The 25,528-nt window shown below is 46.4% G+C and overlaps 1 protein-coding gene across 1 annotated transcript in view; it reads right to left on the bottom strand.

Annotated features, from left to right (window-relative positions):
• Positions 1-12,992: 12,992 nt before the first annotated feature.
• Positions 12,993-25,528, bottom strand: part of LOC140716434 (uncharacterized) — a 71,254-nt gene continuing 58,718 nt past the window's right edge. Inside the window, 2 exon segments of the mRNA XM_073029171.1 lie at positions 12,993-13,245; positions 13,247-13,606. Coding sequence (XP_072885272.1) covers positions 13,129-13,245; positions 13,247-13,606 — 477 coding nt within the window. The 3' untranslated portion in view covers positions 12,993-13,128.

The following is a 25,528-nucleotide window of genomic DNA, read 5'->3' as shown; positions in this document are numbered from 1 at the left end:
AAAGCTTGTTAACAGCTGACATTTCAGTTTTTGAATTCTTACTTTTTCATGCTTTGCAATTTTCCCAGTCTTTTTGGACTCTACTGTGAAAGAAAAGGAGCATGTGATTCACAAATAAAAAGTTCACAGTTCAATTGATCAAACTCCCTAATTGTAATATTCACTTATGTGAACAAAGGGCTGAATACTTTGTCAACACACTGTATTTTATATTATAAAGAATATGTGTATAAGAATTAATATTACATCATTAGAAAGGGATGACATAGGATCGAAAGGCGTAGAGTCTCTATGGGTTGAGTTAAGAAATGGCAAGGGTAAAAGGACCCCAATGGCCTCCAAACAGCAGTCGGGATGTGGATTACAAATTACAGCAGGAGATACAAAAGACATGTCAGAAGGGCAATGTCATGGTAATCATTGGGGATTTTAACATGACTGTGCATTGGGAAAACCAGGTCAGTACTGGACCTCAAGAGAGAGAATTTGTAGAATGGCCAAGGGATGGCTTTTTAGAACAGCTTGTTGTTGAGCCCACTAGGGGATCGGCTGTGCTGAATTTAATTTTGTGCAATGATCTGGAGGTGATAAGAGAGGTTGTTAAGGAACCCTTGGGGAACAGTGATCACAATATGATCGAGTTCACATTGAAATTTGAGAAGGAGAAACTAAATTCCAGTGTGTCGGTATTTCAGTGGAATAAAGGAAATTACAGTGGCATGAGAGGGGAACTGGCCAAGGTTGACTGGAAAGGGATATTTGCAGGAAGGACAGCAGAGCAGCAATGGCTGGAGTTTCTGTGAAAAATGAGGGAAGTGCAAGCCAGATATATTCCAAATAAGAAGAAATTTTCAAATGGAAGAAGGACACTACCGTGGCTGACAAGTGAAGTCAGAGCCAAAGTAAAAGCAAAAGAGAGGTCACACAAGGAATCCAGAGCTAGTGGGAAGATAGAGGATTGGGAAGCTTTTAAAAACTTTCAGAAGGAAACTAAGAAGGTCATTAGGAAGGAAAAGACGAATTATGAAAGGAAGCTGGTGACTAATATCAAAGAAGATACTAAAAGCTTTTTTATGTATATAAAGGGTAAGAGAGTTGAGAGTAGATATAGGACCAATACAAAATGATGTTGGAGATATTTTAATGAGAGATGCAGAGATGGCAGAGGAAATTAATGTGTATTTTGCATCAGTCTTCACAGTGGAAGACATATGCAGTATACCAGACATTCAAGAGTATCAGGGAGGCACATGACAAGATAGGCCAAAACCAGCATGGTTTCCTGAAAGGAAATTCCTGCCTGACTAACCTACTGCAATTTTTTTGAGGAAATTACAAGCACAGTAGTCAAATGAGATGCGGTAGACGTGGTGTAGTTGGATTTTCAGAAGGCCTTTGACAAGGTGCTGCACATGAGGCTGCTTAGCAGCGTAAGATCCCATGGAATTACAGGGGAGTTACTAGCATGGGTGAAGCATTGGCTGGTCGGCAGAAAACAGAGAGTGAGACTAAAGGAGTCCCAGTCAATGTGGAAAGTTAAGATCACCTACCAATACAGCCTTCTATTTCTTCCAACAGTCTGCTATCTCTCTGCAACAAATTTCAGCTTCACTTGAGTCGGCGCACAAAATAAGCAGATTGACGAATGAAACACAAGAGACCATCAGACAAACGGTTGTGTCAATATTAAACGGAAGAAGTGAAGTGGACCTGTCCCTCCCTCCTGCACCATCTCCTGAGCCACATGTTAAACTATGATTTCTGACCTCACGAGCACATGGCACGGGTGGCAATCCTGGGGTCATAACCCTGGAAGTCCAGCCCTTTAACTTAGCACCTAACTCCCTGAATTCTCTTTGCAGAACCGCGTCATCCCTCCGACCCATGACACTGGTACCTTCCTGGACTATGACCCTCACCTTCCCACTGAATGCTGAGGACTGATGAACAGCCAGAGGCCGTGGTCCATGTAGGTAGCGATGACACAGGGAGGATGAGTGACGAGGTTCTGCATAAGGAGTTCAGGGAGTTCGTTAAAGGGCAGGACTTCCAGGGTTGTGATCTCAGAATTTCTACCCGTGCCACATGCCAGTAGGGCCAGAACTAGGAAGATTATATAGTTTAATATGTGGCTAAGGACTTGGTGTAAGTGGTGGTGGGGAAGACATGAGATTTTTGGGATCATTGGGGTCTCTTTCAGGAAAGGTGGGACCCGCACAGAAGTGATGGTTTACACCTGAACTGGAGGAGGACTAATATCCTAGTGAAGGGGTTTGTTAACGCTGCATGGTCAGGGTTTAAACTAGAGTTTCAGGGAGATGGGATCCGGAGTTGGTGGAGAGGTTGTGGAGGCAGATGTTGGTAAGACCTCAAAGTCAGGAATCTGAAGGTTGAGCATAGTGCAACTAGTGTCCTGGGCTGTCTATATTTCAAAGCAAGATTATCGTAGGAAAGGTGGATGATAGCACTCAAAATGAGATGACAAGCTGAGGCGATGTGTAGTGAGGAGGGGCAGTTGATAGGGCAAAGTTGCAGTCAACAGGATGAGTTGCAACGTAAAAGGCAGACAAAATCGAAAACAGTAAATACAGGACCGAAGGTATTGTATTTGAATGCACACAGTAAATGGAATAAGGCAAATGAACTTGCAGCACAGTTGCAGATTGGCAGGTATGATGTTGTAGGCATTACTGAATCGTGACTGAAAGATTACAGCTGGGAGCTTAACGTCCAAGGATACGCATTGTACCGAAAGCACAGGCAGGGAGGCAGAGCGTGTGGTGTTGCTCTGTTGGTAAGAAATGAAATCAAATCATTAGAAAGAGGTAACATAGGGTCAGAAGGTGTAGAATCATTGTGGATAGAGATAAGGAACTGCAAGGGTAAAAAGACCCTGATCAGAGTTGTATAGAGATCCCCAAATAGTAGTCTACAAATAGTGGCCTACAAATTACAAAGGGAGATAGAAAATGCATGCCAGAAGGGCAATGTTACAACAGTCATGGGGGATTTCAATATGCAGGTAGATGGGGAATATCAGGTTGGCGCTGGATTACAGGGGGGAGAATTTCTAGAGTGCCTACAAGGTGTCTTTTTAGAGCAGCTTGTCACTGAGCCCACTGGAGGATCAGCTATTCTGGATTGGGTGTTGTGCAATGAACCAGAATTGATTAGAGAGCTTAAGATAAAAGAATCCTTAGGGGAAAGTGATCATAATATGATCAAATTCTTCCTGAAATTTGAGAAGCAGAAGCTAAAGTAGGATCTATCAGTATTACAGTGGAGTGAAGGGAATTACAGAGGCACGAGAGAGGAGCTGGCCAGAATTGATTGGAAAAGAACACTGGCAGGGATGACAGGAATTTGGCTGGAATTTCTGCGGTTTGGAAGGCACAGGGTATATACATCCCAAAGCGGAAGAAAGAAAGATGACACAACCATGGCTAACAAGAGAAGTCAAAGCCAACAAAAGTGCCAAAGAGAGGGCATATAATAGAGCAAAAGTTAGTGGGAAATTAGAGGATTGGGAAGATTTTAAAAACCAACAGAAGGCAACTAAAAGGTCATCAAGAAGGTAAAGATGGATTACGAAAGTAAGCTAGCCAATAGCATTAAAGAGGATATCGAAAGTTTCTTCAGATACGTAAAGTGTTAAAGAGAGGCAAGAGTGGATACCAGACTGCTGGAGAAGTAGTAATGGATAACAATGAAACGGTGGATGAACTGAATAAGCATTTTGCATCAGTCTCCACTGTGGAAGACACTTGCAGTATGGTGGAAGTTCCTGATGTCAGGAGACATGAAGCGTGTGAAGTTACCAGAACAAGAAAGTTCTTGGGAAACTGAAAGGTCTGAAGGTAGATAAGTCACCTGGACCAGATGGTGTACACCCCAGGGTTTTGCAAGAGGTGGCTGAAGAGATTGTGGAGGCATTACTAATGATCTTTCAAGAATCATTAGATTCTGGAATGGTTCTGGAAGACTGAAAGCAAATGTTATTCCATTCTTCCAGAGGCAAGAAAGGCAGAAGAAAGGAACCAATAGGCCAGTTAGTCTGACCTCATTAGCGGGGAAGATGTTGGAGTTGATTGTTAAGGATGGGGTCTCAGGGTACTTGCAGGCACATGATAAATAGGATACAGTCAGCAACTTGCTGTTAGAATTGCCTAACAAATCTGTTTCGAATTCTTTGAAGAAATAACAAGCAGGATACACAAAGGAGAATCAGTTGATGGTGTGCACTTGGATTTTCAGAAGGCCTTTGACAAGGTGCCACACGAGACTGCTTAACAAGCCAATGGTATACAGGAAAGATTCTAGCATGGATAAGGCTCTAGCTGATTGGCAGGAGGCAAAGAATAGGAATAGAGGAACACACACAAAATGCTGGTGGAACACAGCAGGCCAGGCAGCATTTTGTGTGTGTTGCTTGAATTTCCAGCATCTGCAGATTTCCTCGTGAATAGGAATAAAGGGACCTTTTTCTGTCTGGCTGCTGGTGACGATGGTGTTTCACGGGGGTCTGGGTTGGGACCAATTCTTTTTATGTTCCATGTCAATGACTTGGATGATGGAATTGAATACATTGCTGCGAATTTGAGACAAAATGAAAGTAAGTGGAGGAGCAGGGAGTAAAAAAGCTACAGAAAGTAGAAAATGGGCATAGAAATGGCAGATAGAATAGTGTTGGTAAGTTTGTGGTCATTCACTTTGGTAGAAGAAATGGAAAGGTGGACTATTTTCTAAGTGGAGAGAAAATACTAAAAACTGCGGTGAGGTGCAAGTGCAGGATTGCCTGAAGGTTAATTTGCAGGATGGGTCAGTGGTGAGGAAGACAAATGCGATGTCAGCATTCATTTCGAGAGAACAAGGATACAAAAGCAAGGATGTAATGCTGAGACTGTATAAAGCACTGGTAGGGCTCGCTTGGAGTATTGCGAGCAGGATTGTGCTCAATGGAGGTTCACAAAAATCATTCCAGGAATGAACGGCTTGTCGTCTGGAAAGTGTCTGATTCACTGGAATTCAGAAGAATGAGAGGTGACCTCATTGAAACCTACCGAATGGTAAAAGATTGTGATAGAGTGAATGTGGACAGGATGTTTCCAATGGTGGGAGAGTCTAAGACCAGAGGACGCAGCCTCAGAATAGACAGGTGTTATTTTAGAACGGAGACAAGGAGGAGTTTCTTTAGTCAGAGTGGTGAATCTGTGGAATTCTTTGCCACAGGGAGCTGTCTTTGGAGGCCAAGTCTTTATGTATATTTAAGGCAGAGGTTGATGAATTCTTGATTCATCAGGGGATTTGGGGAGAAGGCAGAAGATTGGGGCTGAAAGGAAAACTGGAGCAGCCATGATGAAATGACCAGGTAGACTTGATGGGCCAAATGGCCTAATTCTGCTCCAACATCTTATGGTCTTAAGAACTCGATCTGAGATATTCCTGACCCCGACACCCAGGAAGCAATACACCATTCATGAATCTCACTCCTGTCCATAGAAGCTCCCTTCTGTTCTCCTAACAAATCTCTTACCACCAGAGCTCACCTCTTCTCCCCACTTCCCTTCTGAGCCACAGCGCCGTACTCTGTGCTGGAGACTTGACAGCTACAACTCTGCCAGGTCATCTCCACGACGGTATCCAAAGTGGTGTCGTTTTTGGGTGAGGGAGGGGCTGGGGGTTTGAAGTCTGATGTTCTTGCTGCTGTTTTTCCCGTGTGGGCAGCCTGTTAGTTCTCTGTGCAGGGGAGGGAGGGCACTAGGAGTCTGATGTTATTGTCACTGATTATTTTTAAAGACAGGAGTCTTTATATGAGTTTTTCTTTTCATTCGGGGGAGGGGTGTTGATGTCTTTTCTTTCAATGAACACAATGCTCTTGTTGGATTTCATGGCTGTCTGGGGAAGACGAATACCAGAGTGGTATTCTGATACATACTTTGATAATAATGTGAACTTTGAACCTTTATTCCTGTTGTTGAGGGGGATGGCCATTGGCTGTTTAACCCCTTTCACCACCCTGTCACCCAGTTTCCCATGTCCTGCACCTTGGGTGTAATTACCTCTCTATATGCCCTGTCTATCAACCCTCAACCTCCCAAATGATTCAGTTCCAGCTCTAACTCCTTAACGTGGAGTGTTAGAAGCTGCAGCTGGATGCACTGCCTGCAGGTTAAAATGTCAAGCACACCGGAGGTCTCCCTGCCCTCCCACATCCTGCAAGAGGGGCATTCAACTATCCTGACTGGCATCCCTACTTCTCTAACTGCACAAATATAAAGAAGTTTCTGTGCCACACTTGACAGTCTCGATGGTCCTTCTGGAGAAGGTTGTTGGAATGGGGACATGCCTCGATATCCTCAGAAACTGTAGACGTTGTTGTACCCTGTTGACAAGGGAGGAGGTGTTGTGGGTCAAGTTTAGATGGTCTATTATGTGCACACCAAGCAACTTCGTGCTCTTCACTGTCCACGGCAGAGCCATTGACGTGTGATGAAGAGTGGTCAAACTATGCCTTCCTCAAGTCCTCAATCATCTGTTTTTGTCTGGTCCACGTAGACACTCGGGTTGATGTTCTGGCACTATTTGATAGGCCTCTCTGTGTGCCGACTCATTGTTACTGATGAGGCCAACCACTGTGGTATCATCAGCAAACTTAACGATGCAGACTGGGCTGAATCTGACAGCTCAGTCGTTAGTCAGTAGCGTGAACAGCAATAGATAAAACACACAACTATAGGGTCACCAGTGCTCAGAGTGATAGAGCTTGAGATGTTGCTGCCAACTGGGACTGACTGCAGCCTTCCCATCAAGATCCAATTACAGAGAGGGATGCTTAATACCAAAAAGGACAGTTTACCCACTACCTTCAGAGGGATGATCGAGCTGGCATACAAAGCTTCGTTTGCTAGGTGGGACAGGACAGATGGTGGAGGGGCAGAGGCTACAGTATCATCAGTAGATGGGTTTGAGTGGTAGGTTTACTGGTAAAAGTCAAATGAAGCTGGAAGGTGGGATTTTATATGATCCATTACCAGCTGCTCAAAACACTTTTTATTTGTTGAAGTCAGTGCCACTGGTCGGTAATCATTTAGGCCAGTTACTGTTACTCTCTTGGGCACCAGAATAACGACGGCTGCCTTGAACCCTGCGGGGACAGCAAACTGGTTCAGAGATATGAAAGATGTCCATGAAGACCTGTTAGCTAGGTCACACAGTCCTTCAGCACTAAGCTGAGTATTTTGTCCGGCCCTGTGGGTTTACCCCGGCTAGGATCCTCCTCACCTCGGCTGTGGCCAGACAGGGGGTCTGTTTTCAGGAAGGGGGGGGGGCTTTCCTTGATGTCACATGTACATGTCTCTGGATTTTCTCTGCACACACACACTTTGCCTTCCTGATGGCATGGGAGAGTGTGGCTCTTGCTGACCTTAGTGTGGATCTGAAGGCAACGTCCCAATCCCCAAGCAGTGCATAAACCTCTGCAGTTTCTGGTTTGCCCTGGTGATTATCAGAACAGAGCAAACTTTAAAACTGGCATTAAGTTGTGTGCGGGCCCCTGGCAAATGTTACACCGAAAGGGCTGTGGATCTTAAGTCAGGAAGATACAAATTCCCCTTATCAGTTTCAAAACTTCATTTATTCGGGCAGGTAGAGGAAGCATTAAAATATTTAACAAGATGTGTGTGAACTCCTCCCCTCACTGCAGCATACCTCCTGCTCTACTCGATCCATTACACTGTTTGTGACCCAGCCTGTCATTCAGTCCCCACTAAGCCCCCGACCGTTCTACTGTCACACGCACTCCACTGATATAAAATGCTGCAGGAAGTGGATCAATACATTAGTACCGGCTCAAACCGCCGATCCAGTCTTCACTTGCCAACACTCTTCATGAGTCCAGGCTCTGTGTTCATGTGAATTTTAGGTTCTCACAGTCAAGATCCAAGCTTTTGCAGATAGTGATATACACCCAAGGCCACCGTAAAGATATTTGCACATATAAAGTTTAACTCTTTACAGTACATTCAGCTCCAATGTGGCAACCCCATTACAGGATTTAATACAATTCCTACAGATGCCCCACCAAATGATCAGCAAATCGCAAAACTACTAAGCATAAAACTAAAGTGCCTTTCTGACCACCCCTGTGAACTATAGTAGCCACCTACCTCCTAACGTTGTGTTTATCGACCATACGTTATCGGGAGAGGTGAGAAAGCTGCATATTTTCCTTTAATTGTCCTGCAAGGATGCAGGCTTTTGTTCAGGTAGAAAGGTTCAGCTGCTCCAGCAGAACAGAAGCGAAGGGAGCTGCACCACCTCAGCTGCTTATGAGGTACACACGGCGCACTTCCAGGATTTTCCACAAAATATTCTCAATATCAAAACGGGAAGAAAAATCGTCAAAGAAAAATTAAATGGTGGCTTACATCAGGCGGCATTTTACAGTGGGAAAAATTAATGTCATACACACTCTTCAGTGTAGCTCAGGAACAAATGATTTAAACTGCGTGTTCTGTGGATGAGAACGAGATTCCCAGGTGGTATGTGGCCTCCAGGGTGCCAGGATCAGGAATATTGCAGATTGAGTCCACAACATACTTAAATAAGAGGGCGAGGAGCCAGACATCGTGGTCCACATCGGTATCAATGACGTGGGTAGGAGTGACGAGGTCCTGCAAAGTGAGTTCAAGGACTTAGGAGCCAAGTTAAAGGAACAAATGGGCTGCTGGTCTTGCCTCCTGCAACTCCAGTTTAAACCCTATCCTCACCCCGTGCAACACCGGCAAATCTTCCCACTGTTCGTCCACCTCCAGTTCATGTGCAAACTGGCCCTACTGTACAGGTCCCACCTATCCTAGAAGAGAGCCCAATGATCCAAAACTCTGCAGCCCTCCCTCCTGCATCAACTCCTCAGCCACGTGCTAAACTGTACGATCTTCCTATTTCTGCCTTCACAGGCAGGAACCACAGGTCGTGATCCTGTCCTTTAATTTAGCAGAATTAACTTGATGGAGTGGCTGTGGAGAAAGATGTTGTTAAGCCTAAATTCAAAGTCAGGAATCAAAAGGTTGAACATGGACTAATGTTCTGATCTGGGTATATTTCAATGCAAAAGACATGGGAAAGATGGACGAGCTTAGGGCACGGATCAGCACTTGGAATTACAACATTGCAGGGGGTCTGGCAGCTCACTTGCTCTGGGGTTCTGTTGTTTTAGACACGATATAGTGGGAGGGTAGAAAGAAAGGGGAGGGGTGGCATTACCACTCGGGGAAATGTGACGACAATGCAGTCAGGACAGATCAAGAACCTCTCATTTTTGATTATACCCGTCGTCCTTTATAGTCCAGCACAGAGTGTGTTTTAGTCCATAAAGTCTTTTCAGCCACTGGCACATCACACAGTTCACCAAAGAATCCAGAAAATATTGGGAGACTCATCACACAGGCCATGAATATCTGCTGTGGCTGTTTCTTCAAAGGAGTCAGCTCCTTTGTTCCCTTTAGTTATTTCATCCTTCCTGTAAGTATGAGCCACATAGTGTGAAAGTTGCTCTAAGATAACGAGAGCCTGGGGTGGTTCTCGTCAAGTGAGACCACCAGAAGCACCTCAGCTTACTACAGATGGTATAGTGTGTACTCAACGCAAATCAGTGAGGCCTCTATCGTGAGACTTTACCAGCCATGTCTTCCTAAAACACAGTTTCCCTTTATACATTAGGGGTTCCAGAAACAGACGAGATAACAGAAGGATGGGAAACATGACAAACAACTAAGGTTCTATTGCCCAAAATTAACTTCAAAACATCGACTGTCTGCCTGAAGTTTCAATTTAACACCTCTATTGTGAATGGCATTTAATCATGTAAGGAATTCAAACATATACAACTAAAAACAATCAATATCTGTAACCGATGAGCCAATTTTGTACAGAAATGGCAGTGTTCAGACATCAGAAGATTGTGGTCGACGCGGTGTTCTGGTGCACAGGTAAAATAAAGGGGATGTTTGAGTCATAAGAGTCGGTGCATTCTGGGCCCAGTTATTTCGATTATTTTATTGCAAGAGAAAATTTGCTGATGCTTGAAGTCCAAGTGATACACACAAAATGCTGGAGGAACTCAGCAGGTCAGGCAGCATCTGTGGAAGTGCACAGTTGAGGTTTCGGGCCGAGACCCTTCAGCAGGACTGGAGAAGAAAAATGAGGAGTCAGAGTGGGTCATCTTATTCTCGATCATGATGGATAATTCAGAACAACGATCGCAGCAGGTAATTTACATCATTACCCATGATGACGACAGGTACTACTGCCCACGTAGTTTGCCTAATTATCCATTGTCATGAGCTACTCCCGAGACAAAACGAGAGCCGGTGCAATTATTTACAGCCGCATCGGCTGCGAGGATGCAGGTTTTGTTAAAAGTTCGGCTACTTGAGCAGAGCAGGAGGGAAGGCCGTTACGCCACCTCAGAGGTCCACACGCTGCATTTGCAATTGGATTTGAAACTAAACAAAAAAATCTCCCGGTATCAGAGTGGAAGGAAAAGCCACAAAGAAAAATTACGCGTGGACCTACATACACCATGTGGCATTGCACAGTGAGCAGATTTTAAATCGTACAATGAAATACTTCAAGTAAACTGCACAGTCCACGGTGCTGGTGGTGGTGAAGGCAGGAAGAATGATCAAATCGGGCTTGATCTGAGGGCATCTTCAAGCCCAGTGGCCTGACGTTCTGCAAAACAGAATAAAGTACTCCTCATGGACATCCCTTACCATGTCCACCATCCCAATTCCTTTATTGGTTTATGCCTGATCTGACAATCATTTGCAAGATTGTTGGCACAAAAAGCAAACCCTCTGTGATACCACAGCAGTTGAACCCACTCTTGGCACTTTCTTTGGTCCATCCCACTGGCCCGTGAAACTGTCGCAGAGTAGGTCGACCCCTGCCGTTATGTCTAAATCTAAAACTTGTTGCTGGGCTGAGCTCAGACCTTTCTCCATCATTTTCAGGAAGACTGGGTCGTCCCTTCCTGGACTGTCCAACCCCGAATACTCCTCATACACCAGATTCTTACGTTCTGCATAAGCCATGGCCGTCTCATCAGCTCTCTGACTCACTGCCATTATCGTACCCCAGTTACTCGCACCCCCTCCCCTCCCCAACAGGTGCTGCCTCACTTCCCTTTGAAAAGAGGAATCTTTCTTCATTGCTGCCTTTCCCACAAGTTGCCCGCGTACCATCTCGCACCCCCGGGCCGCTGTCCCACATGAGCCTCGGGCATTTCACTTTTACCAAACACACACTTATCTTTGGGGTGCATCTGGTGAATTTTAACCATTTCCTTGAGCTTGTGCCAGAATTCCATATTCCAACATGCAACTTTAAGTGAGGACAACTCTAGACACCGTGCTCTGTTTCTCCCGGGGGAGGGGGGGGGGTGGAAGAGAAGGCTCACGAATGGCTTTAATCAGAGTCAAGGGCTGGTGTGGATCATCAGATTTCTTGGCCTGGCGCTGCCTCACCTCAATGGGTAATATGCTGACAGATAAATCCGGGTAAAACCTCTCCCTGGCATAATTCCACACTAATTCCCACACTACGCAAAATATAAATGACAAGTACCAGTTAAACAGTACACACCTAAATCCGCAGGGTACGTACTCCGCAATCTGCCACTTTTGAGCTGCTGAGCTCACGATGCCTCCTGTATTCCTTTGCATCACACTCGCAAAACGGCCACGCTAAAATGCCACGCAGATGGAGGACACACTGGCGGCCCGAACCCAACCCTTCACAACTGGTGGCTCCATCTCACCAAATCAACAGCCGAGGTTTTGTCCCTTACAGAAACACACACACACTCGCACGCACGCACTGTCTTTGTACCTATACCAGTTCAGCTCTCCACGTTCATGATCTTGTGTTCCCATGTAGCACTGACCCAAACAGATCCAAGTGCGAGTGCTAATTTTTAAAGATTTCCACCCACTTAAGACTACTAAAATCACTTGGCCACACGATGGGTCGCACCACTCCTGACATCAAATGTTGTGTGAATGAACTCACTGGAGAACAGTACTGGCAGAGGCGAAGGAGATTCTATATTTGACAAAACAAGGTACAGCAGGCACCATCTGCAGACGCTTTTGGACAAAAGGTCTGATTGGCCCAACGTGGGGCTTGATAATTTATGTGCAAAACTTCCAAGGACAATTCCAGATTTACAACGTACAGACAATGCTTTCTTTGAAACTACACACAGACTCCACACCCACACCACAGACATCCAAATTAATTTCAGTCAGCATTGTCTGGTTTGGGATTCTTGGCTTTTGGGAACCCAATGTTCAGAGCTACACTCCAAATTAAATCCACAATTTATACTCAGACCGAAGTTTGGTGGTCAAAGTCATTTGCTAAACTCAGAAACCACTCCAACGGGGACAAATTGAAGTATTCGGGTCGGGACCCTGCGTCACGAAACCAGACCAACCGCTCACACCTTCTGCCTCAGTCAGTCAGTGGGTTGTGCTCCCCGTTTTGTGGGACCATCTTATCACAGGTAAAGGTCATTTGGCCCCATTGGTCACCAAGGTCATGGCTAATGGTGACCAAACACCATTTTCCCGCTGTCCGACATCCCGTGATCCATTTAACATTGTGAGTTCCCCACTGAAGTTCATGACCTCCCAATTTCCCACACTTGACTCCATCTGCCGTGTTCCTGGCCGTCCCTTCAGCCTGTCCACGTCGGCTCCAAGTCTCTGACATCCCCCTCAAGCCCGGTTCATTCACACAGAACAGATTTATTTATAATCGATGCAGAATACAAATGTACCTGCAGTTCCAGGGGAAACAACCCAAATGTGTCCAGTGACCAGGGTCCAAACCTGGATGTGATCAACAGCAGCAATAACTGCAGAATCAGTTCCTACAATCACTTGTGAACTCACTGCTCTCTCAGCAGCTGCCGTGTTTAAATCCCCACCCACATACTGTACATTTAGACTTTCCCTTTGGTATGCGTTTTTCGATGTCTGCAGAGATAAGATGAAGAAGCAAACTTCTTCCCACATTCTGGGCAGGAGAACGGTCTCTCCCCGGTATGAATTCGTTGGTGCCTCAGAAGGTGACATGACCGTGTGAAGCTCTTCCCGCACTCGGAGCAGATGAACGGCCGCTCCCCGGTGTGAATCCGTTGGTGCACCAGCAGGAGAGATGCCTGAGTGAATCTCTTCCCGCACTCGGAGCAGATGAACGGCCTCTCCCCGGTGTGAACTCGCTGGTGCACCAGCAGGTCAGATGGCCTAGTGAACCCTTTCCGACACTCGGAGCAGACGAACGGCCGCTCCCCGGTGTGAATTTGTTGGTGCCTCAGAAGCGCGTGGGACTCGGTGAACCCCTTCCCGCACTTGGTGCAGGTGAACGGCCTCTCCCCGGTGTGAATCCGTTGGTGCAACAGAAGCCCGGACAGCCAAGGGAACCCCTTACCGCAATCGGAGCAGGTGAATGTCCTCTCCCTGGTGTGGACTCGTTGGTGCTTCTGCAAGTTGAAGGAATTCTTGAGCGCTTTCCCGCACTGAGAGCAGGAGAACTGCCTCTCCCCGGCGGGCATTTGCTGGTCATTCATCAGGACGGCGGGTCACTTGTGTCCAGTCAGTTGCGTCAGGAGATTGGTCTCTCCCTGACCAGAACTCACTGGCGTGTCAGCAGGTGGGATGAGTTAATGACTTTCCTCAAATGGAAACGGGAAAGAAGATTTGAATATTCTCAGGGAAATGGATCAAGTTTATCTCAGTCGAAAGAATGAATGTTTCACTGGTGCAAAAACAAGGATGTGGTGAACACGTTCCCAGTCACAGATCAGGTGAGCTCACCTCCCCCAACGTGTCACACACGGTCTCTCGTTGCAGTGGCTGTTCCTTTCCCAATCCGCACTGGAGTGATCACTGCCCGCTCCTTCACGGGCTGGAAGAAGTTACTCGGCTTCTCTGCAGATTGGTTCCTGACCTCACACATCAGTAGATTCTCCCCTCTCCACTGTAGACAGTGTGTCTTCTCCCCAGCTGTGTCACGGTCGGTGCCTGCAACAGCCCTCAGTGCCTGGGGTCTGAAGTGAAACAAACCAGCGTCTCTCCCTCCACGTTCACAGGCCGATGATATTCAGGTGCTGGGGAGCTGAGTGGGGTGTAGATCGGATGTGATATTCCGTCTGAGTTAAGCATTCACAATTCTGCCATCTTTAAAATCCTGTAAAAAAAATTACAAAAATCATCAGTAAGTACAGGGTAGTGACAGAACAGATCACTTTAATCTCCTGGGTCGACTGTGACTCAGTTGGTAGTTCTCTGACTATGACACTATTACTGTGACATTTAGACATTTGGCCCATCGAATCAGCTCTACCATTCCATCATGGCTGATTAATTACCCCTCTCGATGCCATACTCCTGCCCTCTCCCCATAACCTATGAAGCCCTGACTAATCAAGAAACTGCCAACTTCTGCTTTAAATATACCCAACCACTTGGCCTCCACAGCCAGCTGTGGCAATGAATTTCATTGATTCATCACCCTCTGGCTACAGAAATCCCTCATCTCTCCTCTAAATGGACGTTCCTCTATCTTGACTGTGCCTTCTGGTACTTGACACCCCCCCCCCCCCCCCACACACGATAGTAAGCATCTCTCCACATTCACTCTATCTCGGCCTTTCAATATTCGATAGGTTTCAATAAGATCCCCACACATTCCTCTAACCAGAGAGTACAGGCCCAGAACAATCAATCGCTCCTCATACATTAACCCTTTCACTCCTGGAATTATTCCCCTGAAACTCTTCTGGGTCCTCTCCACTGCCAGCACATCATTTCTCAGATAAAGAGCACAAAATTGCTCACAATAATCCCAGAGCAATGCCTTAAAACACTACCAACGTCTGATAAAATTTCAATATCACGTTCCAACTCATGTGCTCAATACATCAATTTGTCTGCCAAGAGCTTTCTTTAGGGCTCTTATCAACCTAGAACGTCACTTTCAAAGAATTACGGATCTGTATTCCAAAATCCCACTGTCCTACCACATTCCTCAGTGCCCTCCTGCTCACCCACCCTGGCTGGTCCTCCCAAAATACAACTCCTCACACTTATCTGCATTAAATTCCATCTGCCATTTTTTCAGCCAGTCCAGGCACCACTGTGAGCTTTGATAGTCTTCCTCACTGTGCACTCCTCCCCCGAATCATGGTGTCATCTGCAAATTTGCTGATCCTGTTTACCACATTATCATTATTGATATAGATGACAAACAACAACAGACCCAGCACTGATCCCTGCAGCACTCCACTAGTCACAGGCCTCCAGTCAGAGAGTCGACCCTCCACCCCACTCTCTGGCTTCTCCCGCAAAGCCAATGTCTAATCCAATTTACTAACTCATCTTGAAAGCCAAGGCACTGAACTTTGCTTACCAACCTCTCGTGCAGGATCTTGTCAAAATCCACGTAGAAAATATCCACTGCCTTGCCTTCATCAATTTTCTTGGTAACTTCCTCGCCAAACTCTGCAAGATTGGTTTGAAATTACCACAAGTCCACGTTGACTATCCCAATCAGTCCCCGTCTATCCGAACACTTACATATCCGGTCCCTCGGAATACCTTCCAATAACGATCCCACTACTGACGTCAGACTCTCTGGCCTTTCATTCAAAGGCTTAGTCCTGGAGCCTTTCTTGAACAACACGAGCTATCCTCCCATCCTCAGGCACCTCACTGGTGGCCAATGATGTTTTAAATATCTCTGCTAAGGCCCCTGTAACTCCTGCACTCACCACCCACAGGGACTGGGAACAGCCCTGGGGATTTATCTCCTTGTCTGTGTTCTGTATAGGGTCCATTATCTCACTGCCACTTTCCCTCGCTGGCCGTCTGTCTCCTGTGCAAATACAGTTGCAAAATATCTATTAGAGATCTCCCTATCACTTCTGGATCCCTGCGTAGATTACCCCTGTGGTCTTCCAGAGGATCGATTCTGCCCCGTGATATCCTTTTGCTCTTAATATATCTGTGTAGAAGCCCTTGAGATTTTCCTTCACCTTGTCTTCTTTTAGCCCTGTTCATTTGTAATTGTTATACCCTGCATGTACCTGATTCACGGTGACCTACCTATATCTGCTGTGCACCTTCTTTTACTTAACCAGGTCCTCAGTAACCGAGGCTCCCAAACCTATTGTCCTTGCCTATCATTCTGAACATATCCACCCTGCACTCTCAAAATTTCACTTTTCAACGCTTCCACTTACTGAGTACACCTTTGCCAGAAAGGAACCTGTCCCAGGGCCTTCCTGACACTATCAAAACTGGCCTTTCTCCAACTTGGGATCTCAACCCAAGGACCAGACTAATCCTTTTCCATAATCACCTTTAAACTAGTGTTAAAATGGTTGTGAGGCGTCTAGTGCTTGTCGCTCTCAGTTTCAGCTTCCACTGCTGGCTTGCGAAAAAGAGAACTGAATGTTTAAGTCACAGTACACAGCCTCTCCATCAGCGAGCAAGCCTCATGTAGCGACTCCTGACACACAGAAATCGAACATCTTTCGGACTCCAGCTGAACTACAGAGGACAGGGAGGAGGTCTGGCCCCTGCACACGTAGGACGCACACCCTGGTGCTCGTGAACCAGATCCCCAGCTTGTGGGTAAATATCCCCTCTGCTTTGTGGGCAGCCTCGGGAGAGACGAAGGCTACGGGAGTAAACCCGGACAGAAAATCCGGAAGATCCCCTAAGGCAGCCGGATGTCATTGGACACCCTTCCGGCAGCTCCTGCAGCCAAGCTGGTACCAAACATATTGCTTCATAAGCTTTCCTTTGGGACTACACTGGTGAGGCCGAGAAGGGAATCTTGACGACTGGGCACCTCAGAATCTCCATACCTTCCGCCCAGGCTTGTGATGATGATTATCACCCGTTGTCCTTTGAGACAGGCGGATGGCAACCAACCAGATTTCCCCGATTACAATCAGAAGAGCAGTGAGGAAGCTGTCAAGTAGGTGCTTTTTAAATGCAATTTTGCATCGGGTCAAGTACCCAGAAGCCCGTGTGCCTGACATCGCCAACAGCGGAGTTGGGTGGCGCTGGGCCACTGATTTGGTCAGTTCCCCACACACTCCCTCCTGCCTTGCTGTCACCTGTTGACCTCTGGCCTCGCCAGCACGCGGCACAGGTGGCACTCCAGACATCACAACCCTGGAGGTGCAGTCCTTTAAATTTACACTCAACTCCCTGAACTCACTTTGCAGGACCTCGACATCTTCCAGCCTACAGGGACCATAGCCTCTGGTCGCTCATCCTTCCACTTCATGCTGAGGACTCGATGCGACATGTCCCAGACCCTGACGCCCGGGAAGCAACATACCATTCATTCACAGAGCCTGCCTTCTGTTCCCCTAAATAACGAATGCCGCAAAACAACGGATTTCACAACGTCAATGCTGACAACCCTTACAAATCACGGATTGGGTCTCAGCTGGTCTATCAGGAAGGACATCGAGGGATCAGTGAGGTTGTACTACAACAGTAATGTCACCGTGATTATGATTATCCGGAGTGACTGGAGTGGTCAGTGAGATTCCCCAACAAGCAGGAACTAAATAGAGATGTTCAAATCGATGAGCTGATTCTAGAGGAACTCAGGAAAACAGTGCAAGTGGCAGTGTGATAGTCATCCCTTTACCTCCGATCTCTTCCTTCGATGCAGCTTCCCTGCACTGACCCCATTTCTTTGGTTCCCTCAATATGGAGTGTACAACAGTACAGCAGATGAAGAGGCCCTTTGGCCCACTATGTCTGTGCCGACCGTGATGCTGATCCAAACTAATCCCGTTCACTTGCACAGGACCCATCTGTCCCCATTCCCTGCCTTTCACGCATCTGTATAAACGTTCCAGTTGTACCTGCTTCCCATCACTTCCCCTGGCAGCCCATTCCAGGAACCTTAACATCTATTGATCTTTGTCTTAAATGTACTCAGGGACTCAACCTCGAGGACCGTCTGGGGTGGATCTTACCACAGGCTGGGATGGAGATCACACTCATATGCAATATTCCAGAAACCATCTCACCAGGGTCTAGAAACACTGAGTGGCTACGTTAATGAGTACACCTGCTCATTAATGCAAACATCTAATCAGCCAATGATGTAACAGCAACTCAATGCATAAAAGCATGCAGACATGGTCAAGAAGTTCAATTTTTGTTCAGACCAAAGGTTAGAAAGGGGAAGAAAAGTGACCCAAGTGATTTTGACCGTGGAATGATTGTGTTTGGCAGGGAGGTTTGAATATCTCAGAAACTCTTGATCTCCTGGGATTTTCATGCACAGCAATCTCAAGAGTTTACAGAGAAAGGTGCGAAAAACGAAAGAACATTGACTATGCAGCAGTTCTGTGGGTAGAAACACCTTGTTAATGGGAGGGGTGAGAGGAGAGTGGCCAGACTGGTTCAAACCGACAGGAATGAGACACCAACTCAAGTAACCACCTGGTACAACAGTAGTGTGCAGAAGTGTATCCCTGAACGTGGACACATCAAACCTTGAAAACGATGGGCCACAGCAGCAGGAGACGGTGACTGTAGACTCAGTGCTCAGTTTATCCGGTACAGGAAAAGGCCAATAAAATGGCCACCGAGTGTAACTGTAGCATTATCCATTTCTACTGAGTATTTCTCAGCTCACACCAGCATAACATCGTTTTTACTCCTTCCAAACCAACTAGCCCAATGACACCCAAATCAGCAATTAATTTACTAAACCGAACCGGGAGGAAACCCACACGGTCACGGGGAGAACACAAACTCCTTACAGACAGCGGCTGGAATTCAACCCGGGTCACCGGCGCAGCATTTACCTCACAGTAAATGATACAAAACCGTTCCGCCCTGATGTTGTTTTATAACTTTGCGTGGCAAATGCTTCTGAGAGTGCAAACACACTATATGCACCACTTTCTCCTCACAACACCGACAAACATATCACAATATCGCCAATCGTTTTCTTATCCTAAATCTATGCTGCCGTTATGGAGACACAACAATGAAAAAGGCCCCTTTACACGCCAATTATAAACACTAAATCAACTATAGTTCTGTTTTATTCCCTACTACACGCTCGGTTAATTTACAGTGGTCAATTTATCTACCAAAGTTAAAAAGGCAATTGTTCTCGCATCATCTGTTAGAAGCAGCAGCGTAATCAGAATTTATTTGTTTATTTACTAGAGTGTAACTCAGTTGCTACTTATCCGGTCTGAGTTCCGCTGCATGCCCACACCTGGGTGTGGAGAGCTCGGCAGGGTCTGGAAGCGCCCCGCCGGCTCCCAAATCCTCTGCCGGCGCACCGGGCGCCGTGGGATCAATGGCCACAATTACACGGGCGCTCTACACCACCGATACACAAGCGCTGCCGGCGGCAGCTCGGGGAGGTTGGTAAGGGACGGGGCTGGGGAGGGTTTATCCTCACCGCGATACTCGGAGCGCCCGTACCGTCTCTCCCCCGGTCGGGGCCGGGAACCGCTCCTCGATATCGCGGCCCAGCACTTGGCTCCAAACCGCCGCCCACTGCTGATGGCGTCACGTCTGACGTCAGGCGCACGGGCTGCATTTGGATAGCGCCTGTCACCTCTTCGCGGCTTCCTCGCTGCTGTAGTTCCAGAGAGACAGATATTAACAACAAAGCAGAGTCCGCAGATGCAGGAGATCAGCAGGTCAGGCAGAACGTATGGAGCGGTGGAAGTTCAGACCGAGAGCCTTCCACAGCACTGGAAAGGAAGGACGCAGAAATCAGAATAAGGTGCAGGAATTGCAATGAGTGCAAGCTGGCTGGTCACGGGGGTGGGGCAGGGTCCGGAATGTTGCCTGAGGAACAGTTCTCCAGCTCTGCTTGATACATTGGGGGATCTTCCGTGTCTGCTTAAGGGCCTCACTCCAGTAGGATGCTGCCTTTAGGAATGGATAATCCATCATGACATCACTGGAGCAGGAGGCTGCACTCCATGGGGTATCTGGAGTTGGACTGTGCACCCTGTGAATGTTAGAACACGGCACAGACCTTCTCCCAAACTCCTCCATAGATCTTTACGCTCTTCATATTTACATGCATTAGCCGATATTCAACTGATCATTCAAATGTAAGATTTACATTTAAGTCTTGTAATTGTTTCTGCCTCCCCTCACCTCCTCTGGCTTCTGCTTCCAATGAGCTCCTTCACCCTGTGTGTGGCAGAACTTCTGCCTCTCAGCCCTCACTTAAATCTCTTCCATCTCACTGGCATCATATTCCTGATCTATAAGGTGAAGGAATTCTAAGAAATTCCAACAGGATATTGGTAACTGGAGAGAAAGTGGATCTGAATAGTTCAGGGAGATGGGCAGAGGTGTACAAGATGATGGGAGGATTGATCATGTGGATAGTCAGAGGCTTTTTCCCAGGGCTGAAATGGTTACCACAAGATGACACAGGTTTAAGGTGCTGGGGAGTAGGTACAGAGGAGATGTCAGGGGTAAGTTTTTTACTCAGAGAGTGCTGAGTGCGTGGAATGGGCTGCTGCCAATAGTGGTGGAAGCAGATACAATAGGGTCTTTTAAAAGACTTTTGGATCGGTACATGGAGCTTAGAAAAATAGAGGGCTATGGGTAACCCTAGTAATGTCTAAGGTAGGGACATATTCAGCACAACTTTGTGGGCCGAAGGGCCTGTATTGTGCTGTAGGTTTTCTATGTTTAAAGTCAGATTTTAGAACCAAGGTCAGGTTTCCTTTTGCTGACGGACTGTACATTGTGAAATTTATCATTTTGTGGCAGCAGTCGAGTGCATTACATAAAATGTACTATAACTTACAAAAGGAAATAGAAAGATATTCGCATTACTTAAAGATCTCTCTCTTTATCTACCTGCTAAAGATATGTACCTTTATCTCTCTGCTGTATATATCTAATCTCTTGCACTATTTATCTCTCCATATCAATATATATCAAGTTCAACTTTATTGTCAACTGACTGTATCAGCGCGTATATACAAACAACACTTCTCCACACCATAGTGGAGCCACACAATATACATCACACATAGCAGATACACCAAAATATTAGATAGATTAGTACTGTAAACTACTTTTACTAATGCATGCAGTAAACAGCTCACTGTCCCAGTAATGAGAACTCAGTGGTGGCAGGGTATGCATTATTCTTACAGTCTGCGGGAAGAAGCTGTTACCCAGTCTGGCAGTCCTAATCCTCATGCTTATGTACCTCCTTCCTGACGGTCGTCTGTCAAAGAGGGTCTGGGATGGGTGGTAGGGATCTTCAACAATGCTTTGGACCCTTCATCTACAATGCACCCGGTAAACGTCAGAAATAGGAGGGAGGATCCTCTCGGTGGCTCTTACTGTCCTCTGTAGGGTCCTGCGGTTCGATGCATCGCAGCTTCCACACCACACAAAGGCAGTCTTGATGTGCTCTGGAAGAAATTTCTAGAAAAGTGGCTTCAATCTCCTCTGAAATTGTAGACCCTGCTGTGCCTTCTTAACTACTGAGGGGGTGTTGTAGGTCCAGGTTAGATCGTCTGTTTTTTCACACTGAGGAACATTGTGCTCCATTGGAGAGCCATTGATATACAATGGAGACTGGTCAACCTGTGCCTTCTGGAAGTCCACAATCATCTCTTTTGTCTTGTCCACGTTGAGACAGGTTATTGTTTTTCCACCATTTCAGAAACCTCTCTCTCTTCATTTATGCCGACTAATCATTGTTGCTGATGATGCTAAACACTGCAGTATCATTGGCGAACTTGATGATACAGTTTGAACTGAGTCTGGCAACACAGATGTGAGTCAGAAGCATGAACATCAATGCATTAACCACTCAACCATGGGAGGCACCAGTGCTCAGTGTGATGGAGCTTTTGATATTGTTACGAACTCGGACTGACTGGGGTCTTCTCGTCAAGAAGTCCAAAGTCCAATTACAGAGAGGTTGTTGAATCCCTACAAGGACAGTTTACCCACTACCCTCTGAGGTATGATCATGTTAAATACTGAGATGAAGCCAATGAATTAACATCTTAACGTATGAAGCATTGTTTGCAAGTTGGGACAGGAGAGCTGAGGCTACAGTATCATCAGTGGATGGGTTTGAGTGGTAGGTTCACTGTAAAGAGTCCAATGAAGCTGGAAGGTGGGATTTTATATGATCCATTACCAACTGCTGAAAACACCGTTTTTGTTGAAGTCGGTGCCACTGGGCAGTAATCATTTAGGCCAGTTACTGTTGCTCTCTCGGGCATCAGAGTAATGGTGGCTGCCTTGAACCCTGCGGGGATAGTAGACTGTTTCAGAGATATTAAAGGTATCTGTTAACAAAGTGGCACAGTGCTTTAGCACTAAGCCTTTTGTAGAATTTTGCATTTAAGGGCATTGGTGATTTTGCATTTTGAAATTTTGCATTTCAGGCTGTGATGCAGCCAGTCGATATATTCTCCACCACAAACATCAACAGATGTTTGCCAGAGTTTTAGATGACATGCTGAATCTTCTCAAACTCCTGAGGAAGTAGAGGTGCTGTCGTGCTTTCTTCATAAGTGCACTTACATGCTGGGCCCAGGACAGGTCCTCCGAAATGATAACAGAGAGGAACTTAAAGTTGTTGACCCTCTCAACTTCTGATCCTCCAATGAGAACTGGCTCATGGACCTCTGATTTCCTAGTCCTGAAGTCAATGATCTGCTCCTTGGTCTTGTTGTTATGGCATCACTCAGCCAGATTTTCAATATCCTTCCTGTATGCTAAATTGTCACCCCCCCCCCCCCCCCCATGACAGTGGTGTCTTCAGCAGGTTTGAATATGGCATTGGAGCTGTGCTTAGCCTCACAGTCAGAAGTGCGAAGCAAGGTGATCAGGGGAGTTAAGCACACAGCCTTGTGGTGCACCTGTGATGATGGATACAGTAGAGGAGAAGTTGTTGGCAACCTGTACCGACTGTGAGATGCAAGTGAGGAGATCGAAGATGGAATTACACGAGGAGGTACTGAGGCCATAAACAGTCCTTCCAGGTTCATGCACCATCAATAACTCTCGGAGACGGGAGGCGAACGATAGGCTTTTATTAGCTGCAAGAGACCCCCACACAACATCCTGGAGACTGAGGGAGGAGCAGTGCCTCCAACCGCCTTTATACAGGGGTCTGTGGGAGGAGCCACAGGAGCAGTCAGCAGAGGGGCATGTCCAGACAGGTATATGTAGTTCACCACACAGGTGATGCAACTTCCCTATTGGGGTTATCTACTGTAGCCGGTGTTCCCAATGCTGCCTGCTCTACAGTGGTGAGACCCAACATAAATTAGGGGTAATATCCAGTCGAGCACCTTCTCTCCATCGAGAGAGAGAGAGTGGGGGAGGGAGAGAGAGCAACGAACAGTCCGTGAGTTGCCATGGTTACGGTGGGGCGGGGCTATATGATGGACAGCTGGAGTTCAGCAGTTGTGGAATATATACAAGGTCAGCTGGCTTTGTAATCGGACACACGGAAGACGCTGACGAAACGGACACTGGATGAGATTTGTGTGCCCACGACAAGGGTGGGTTTTTGCTCACAGTGCGGAAAAGGGGTGACCGGTGGAAAGCTAGCGGTGTGTTTAACCCTGGCCTGGGTCGATAGCTTTACCGTGTGAAAATGGCACCCTCTTTTGTGTGGTCGCAGTCGGTGACTTTAACAGGGACTTCAGAGGACAACGGGAAGATTTGACGGCATCGGCATTGGGAAGACAAATCACCTCTCTCTTGCTCTTCAACCTACTCAATTCAATATCCAGAACTGAACTGACTTCATCCCTATACCATTGTAAGACTGTATCATTTATCACCTGAGCTGGGAGAAGTTTGGGAACTTTATTTACTTGCTTATATATGCATAAACTCTGCTAACCTGTTTGCCTTATCTGTCTTATATTTTATTACTTTATTACATAGTTACTAATAAACTAGTGTTTTTAACAGAAGACTCAGACTCCTGGTGTGTTCCATTTCTACTGATCCTTTCTAACACATTACAGGGTACATAACACTCCACACACCCTCTGATGCCCTGGCTAATCAAGAACCTATCTATCTCTGCCTTAAATGCACCCAATGACTTGGCCTCCACAGCCGCCCATGGCAACAAATACCACAGATTTACCACCCTGGCTCAAGTAATTTCTCCGCATCTCTGTTCTAAATGGACGTTCTTCAATCCTGAAGTCGTGCCCTCTTGTCCAAGGCTCCCCTACCATGGGAAATAACTTTGCCACTTCTAACCTGTTCTGGCCTTTTAACATTCAGAAAATTTCTATGAGATTCCCCCTCATTCTCCTGAACTCCAGAGAATACAGCCCAAGAGATGCCAGACGTTCCTCATACAGTAACCCTTTCATTCCTGGAATCATTCTCGTGAATCTTCTCTGAACCCTCTCCAATGTCAGTATATCCTTTCTAAAATAAGGAGCCCAAAACTGCACACAATACTCCGTGTGGTCTCACGAGTGCTTTATAGAGCCTCAACATCACATCCCTGCTCTTATATTCTATGCCTCTAAAATGAATGCCAACATTGCATTCCTCTTCTTCACCACCGACTCAACCTGGAGGTTAACCTTTAGAGTATCTTGCACAAGGACTCCCAAGTCCCTTTGCATCTCTGCATTTTTAATTCTCTCTCCATTTAAATAATAGTCTGCCCATTTACCTTTTCCACCAAAGTGCATGACCATACACTTTCCAACATTGTGTTTCATTTGCCACTTCATCTGCATCTCTCTGCGGGCTCTCTGTTTCCTCAACACTATCTTTGTATCATCAGCAAACTTAGCCACAAATCCATTAATCCCATAGTCCACATCACTGACATACATCGTAAAAAGCAGCGATCCCAACACCGACCCTTGTGGAACTCCACTGGTAACCAGCAGCCAGCCAGAATAGGATCCCTTTATTCCCACTCTCTGTTTTCTGCTGACCAGCCAATGCCCCACCCATGCTAGTAACTCCCCTGTAATTCCATGGGCTCTTATCTTGCTAAGCAGCCTCCTGTGTGGCACCTTGTCAAAGGCTTTCTGAAAATCCAAGTACACCACATCTACTGCATCTCCTTTGATAGCAGCTCCTCACAGTAGGGTGTACAGAGAGTAGGCAGGTGGTACATCTATGACACTATCTAAGCAAGATAACAACTGTGCATTCAGGTTAGGCAGAATATCCCATTTTTAAGGGGTATTTCTTGCAACCACTGATTGGACTGGCGGCTACTTACCCAGTAAGTACCATTAACAAGATTCAGAGGGTCACCGGTTGTATAGATATTGCACGTACTGCTACTCGTCTCATCTCATCCCTTGATGGTTACAGGAACATACTTCACCCCATCCCCAAGAAGCAGCTTCAAATCAAGGGGATTATGTAACTGTTGTAATTAGTTTGATACTATCCTGAAAAAC

Source organism: Hemitrygon akajei, chromosome 25 (assembly GCF_048418815.1).
Source record: "Hemitrygon akajei chromosome 25, sHemAka1.3, whole genome shotgun sequence".
Taxonomy (NCBI): Eukaryota; Metazoa; Chordata; class Chondrichthyes; order Myliobatiformes; family Dasyatidae; genus Hemitrygon; species Hemitrygon akajei.
The sequence above is the reverse complement of the archived record's forward strand: the minus strand, read 5'-3'. Positions and strand labels throughout refer to the sequence as shown.